Raw genomic sequence first — 4,658 nt, 5'->3', positions numbered from 1 at the left:
GTCCAAATGTATCCGGTAACGGGGGCTGTGTGTATGACCAGGGCGATCGCATACGTAATGACACCCACCAAGGGCAAGCCAGCGGCGTAATGCGCGAGCACGATAAACGCGAGAGGAGAGAACAACCCGAAAGAGCCCTTGCAGTACCCGACCGTGGTCCAAATGTATCCGGTAACGGGGGCTGTGTGTATGACCAGGGCGATCGCATACGTAATGACACCCACCAAGGGCAAGCCAGCGGCGCAATGCGCGAGCACGATAAACACGAACGGAGAGAACAACCCGAAAGAGCCCTTGCAGTACCCGACCGTGGTCCAAATGTATCCGGTAACGGGGGCTGTGTGTATGACCAGGGCGATCGCATACGTAATGACACCCACCAAGGGCAAGCCAGCGGCGTAATGCGCGAGCACGATAAACGCGAGAGGAGAGAACAACCCGAAAGAGCCCTTGCAGTACCCGACCGTGGTCCAAATGTATCCGGTAACGGGGGCTGTAGGTATGGCCATGACAGCTATTTCCCACCCAGAGAAGGTGGCAGGTATGACAAGAACGTACCTTCGCACAGGCACGGTAAGCCCAGATCGCATTTCACTGAGAAACATGAGACCAGTCCCGTAAAAAAAAACATAGAGGCTTCCTCACCGTGCAATCCCTACGGAGAGTATAGGTTTCCTATCATCCGTAAAAGTCACAGAAAGAGATCCTGGAGGTATTCCGGGCACACGAACACTGGTGAGGCGTTAGGTGACGGTACAGCCGCGACGGTAGAGCTTCTCACAGATTCTGGTTCTGGCGATGACACCGTGGGTGTGTATGACACGTGTGCCTCCAAGGTCGCTGACAAAACTGGATGCGATGCAAGTAAGTCACCAGAACATCCTACCACCCGCACAAAGCGCGCCAGGGCTCATTACCCAGAACGAGCCGCTGATACAGATGAATGCGTACCTCCCGTAGACAGTCCCCAGGCTACCAGTACATCCGTGACACGAAACCCTGTCAGCCATCCTGATTCTAGTGATACCAACAAGTGTTCCTGTCCCACGTGTGCCTCCAAGATCGTTGAGCACACAGTATCCTATACAAGTAGGTCACCAGAATGTGCTACCTCTCGCCCAAAGCGCACCGGGGTTCCTGGCCTGGAACGAACTGCTGATACCGATAACTGCTTCTCCGCTGTACACAAAGCACAGGCTACATATGAACCCCAGGAGTGTGGGTCCGATTCCCAGCATAAATATCAAGATGCAGTGAGCGCTGTTGAGTCTGAACCCATCTCTAGAGATCACCATGACACCGATACCGTGGAGACCGGGTCCCAGTTCGTAGTGGGAGATGCGGCCAAATCCGATGAGACAGGTTCCCAGGAACCCGAGTCCGGTTCTATAGCTGTAGATCCCGAGAACTCGGTGGAGGCCGAGCCCAAGGAGCCCCTACCTACAGTCCCAACTAAGTGTAAAATATCTTACACTGTGGCTGCAGCTGAGGAGGCTGTGTCTGCGAAAGCTGTAGCAGAGATCTTGTGTGATACATCAGAGAACAATGCTACAACGGTGGATTACATGTCATGTGCTATGTAAGTCTCTCTTTTCACATTTCCTATTCTCTGGAACCACACTTTTATCCATTTCATGCATTGACATGCTTTTTTCCTTGGTACAGGTCAGATGAGAGCAATCCAGAGGAAATGGATGTTGTGCGCCGCAATCAGTCTGTGCCACATCTAGAGTCCCAGCGGTCACAAAGGCCTATACCTGTGCTGCAACAAGTGCCTATAACCCAAGAGAACCTAGTGGTGCTGGACGTTACACACTCCTCGTCTGCCTCGCTTAAGCAAGCGGAGGTGTCTCGAAACGTAAATGATCTTAGTGTGTACACTCCTGTAAATGCTTTCCATCAGCAACAGATATTGCACCAGCCACCCGGGCAACCCGAAGCAGGTGGTCCCGCCAAAGAAGGCACACCTGAACCGCTCCCAGTGGTCCTGGACCTTACACGTTCATCGTGTGTTTGGCCTACGCAAAAAGAGGTGTCTCGAAACATAAATGCCCTTAGTGTGCACACTCCTGAAACTGCTTTCCATCCGCAACAGGTATTGTACCCCCCACTCCTGCAACCCGAAGCTGCTGTTCCCTCCAAAGAAGTAACACCTGAACCGCCCCCAGAACACCCTGAGTCAATCCAGCTAATGTTGGCTATGGTTAAACAACTGATCTTATGTTCCAGCTGTAATAAGACCTTCAACAGGTCCGTAATCTGTCAGAAGTACCTTATTCAGCTCAACAAACCCATTCAATGTGCATGCGGATGTGTAATCTGCACACTCTGTTACCGTGAGCAACACGGTTGCCACATGCACAGCATCTTATCCACACAAGGTGCTGTAAATGTAACAGCCAGTACTCTAGCAAGTTGCCCTAGTCTTGAACATGTAGGAGATTGGGATCTCGAACTCAACCCGGATGACCGTTTCAAGACTGACAGCGAGATGAACGGATATGTGCAGGAGATCATGAATGAAGAGCACGCGCCTGGTGTGGATAAGCTTCGAATAGGTATGTGTATTTTCACTATGTCTTTCACTATCTATTTAGTAGTATTATTACGAACCCTGAGAATGTATGGTGTGGTGTGTTATTGACTGTGTGTTTTTTTTCCCCCGGCAGCTTTCAATCAGCTCATGAAGGCTAATGACGGTATGGCTTTCAAGTACTGGGCAAATGAGAGTATGTCAGAAGAGGTTGCATATAGATATGTATGCATCCCTCACATTCCTGGCTTCTGGGATCACGTGGTGGTAGGAACACGAGCTCGGCCTAAGATGGATAGGATGATTGGCCCAGATATCTATTTACCGAGATTGTTCAATGTGTTACTGGGCCCCTACACATTTCACTGGTGCTGTTTTGTATTGAAGACACAGGTCATCTTGGCTATGTGGTGCTCTTCTGTGTGCGTTACAGGGCAGCTAAAGGTATTACCTCTTGTTGATAACACTCTGAACAACTTTACCTCAGCCATAGAGTTTAGAAGGATGTTATTCTATCTCACTAGGTGGTTTAAAGCTCAGTACGGGTCAACTGTAGAGAGGCAGCTCAAGGTAGTATTGGATTGCAAACCATCCGAAGGTTCCAGTTTGGTCCATGTCATAGCTATTTTAGCCTGGAGATGTGGGATGGAATCCGTGACCCTTAAAAACCACTTCTCCCAGCCACGGGCTGACATTGATATGAATTACAGTATTAGCTTAGGGAGAGCAAACACAATTTTGACCTACCCAAAGGATGAGAGTGCAGCAGGGCCCTATATCACAATAGTTCAGGAGTTTAAGGATTATCACAATGGTGGAGGTGATTGTATTGGCCTGCAGCGTATGTGCACTAGCACAGAGTATCACAGTTACATATAATCTGTATAAGAGCTGTGTATTCTTCCCTACCATCTGCTGTTACCTGTCACAACTGTTAAGGTTCACGCCTGCTGCACACAATCAACCGAAGAGCTGTGTAATGGTGCTATTATCTGCTGATAACATAGGCTCCTGGGTGATTGTACACACGTGTCTGTATTGGGGGAAGAGCCTATGTATTTGTTTTACATATTATGCTTGTTACTGTGTACATCTTGCTATACCTTTTTTTTGCTCATTAAACTGTCTCCTGAGAAAGTATGTATATACATATATATATATGGGTGTGAATATCATATAGCAAATGGACCTGTGTTGAATATTCCACCAGACCGAGCTGCTGTGTATTTGTCCCTACCATCTGCTGTTACCTGTCACAACTGTTAAGGTTCACGCCTGCTGCACACAATCAACCGAAGAGCTGTGTAATGGTGCTTTATCTGCTGATAACATAGGCTCCTGGGTGATTGTTCACACGTGTCTGTATTGGGGGAAGAGCCTATGTATTTGTTTTACATATTATGCTTGTTACTGTGTACATCTTGCTATACCTTTTTTTTTGCTCAGTAAACTGCCTCCTGAGAAAGTATATATATATATATGGGTGTGAATATCATATAGCAAATGGACCTGTGTTGAATATTCCACCAGACCGAGCTCTAAACTATTTGCTACATTCAAGCTGTATATGCAATAACTAAAACATTCCACAATAGAATTGTCTGATCTGGTTTACAGCTATTAGTGTTGAGTACCCGGTGGTACCCTCCTGTGTTCAGATGGCTGTATATCTATTTATAAAATTATTACTACTAGGATAGAGTGACACAAAGTACACATCTTGCTTTTGGAAACACTGTACTCAAGCATGTTTACTGTATATGTTTTTTTTTTTAAAAAGGATGCCTCATCGGCACCATTCTTATTATCACAATGGTGTAGGTGACTGTATTGGCCTGCAGCGTGTGTGTGAAGTATGTTATGCTATCAACAAAAATAAATATGAATAAAGCCTGTGGGCAGGATAGAATAAAAGCAGACTGTATGAAATACCCTGGTCAAGTATTTTGGTTTTACTGGCTCTATGCTTTTTTATTGGTTAATGGAGCATGGCATCCTTCCTGGATCCATGTTATCTCTCTTGCTAGTACCTGTAGTTAAAAATAAGACTGGTAAATTAACTAGTATAGATAACTATATACCTATTGCACTTACCAGTGGAGAATACACATATAAAATTCACATA

General features: G+C 46.6%; 1 protein-coding gene across 2 annotated transcripts; it reads left to right on the top strand.

The window, feature by feature from the left end:
- The first annotated feature begins 277 nt into the window (after positions 1-277).
- LOC117592742 lies at positions 278-4,442 on the top strand. Of its 2 annotated transcripts, XM_034290639.1 has the most exons (4): positions 278-1,579; positions 1,666-1,858; positions 2,096-2,558; positions 2,670-4,442. In XM_034290639.1, the coding sequence occupies exons 1-4, from the start codon at positions 402-404 to the stop codon at positions 3,410-3,412; spliced, it is 2,577 nt and encodes an 858-aa protein (XP_034146530.1). In that variant the 5' UTR covers positions 278-401; the 3' UTR covers positions 3,413-4,442. The 2 variants fall into 2 exon arrangements, with proteins under 2 accessions (XP_034146530.1, XP_034146529.1); XM_034290638.1 differs by having other exon boundaries at positions 1,666-2,558.
- Positions 4,443-4,658: the final 216 nt, after the last annotated feature.

This window comes from Esox lucius, chromosome 24 (assembly GCF_011004845.1).
Source record: "Esox lucius isolate fEsoLuc1 chromosome 24, fEsoLuc1.pri, whole genome shotgun sequence".
In the NCBI taxonomy this organism is placed as follows: domain Eukaryota; kingdom Metazoa; phylum Chordata; class Actinopteri; order Esociformes; family Esocidae; genus Esox; species Esox lucius.
This window is presented reverse-complemented; position numbering and strand designations above follow the sequence as displayed.

Coding starts and splice junctions, on each gene's coding strand:
- LOC117592742 (XM_034290638.1), top strand. CDS start 402: ATGCGCGAGCACGATAAACGCGAGAGGAGAGAACAACCCGAAAGAGCC. Junction 1,580..1,665: donor GATTACATGTCATGTGCTAT/GTAAGTCTCTCT, acceptor TCCTTGGTACAG/GTCAGATGAGAGCAATCCAG. Junction 2,559..2,669: donor TGTGGATAAGCTTCGAATAG/GTATGTGTATTT, acceptor TTCCCCCGGCAG/CTTTCAATCAGCTCATGAAG.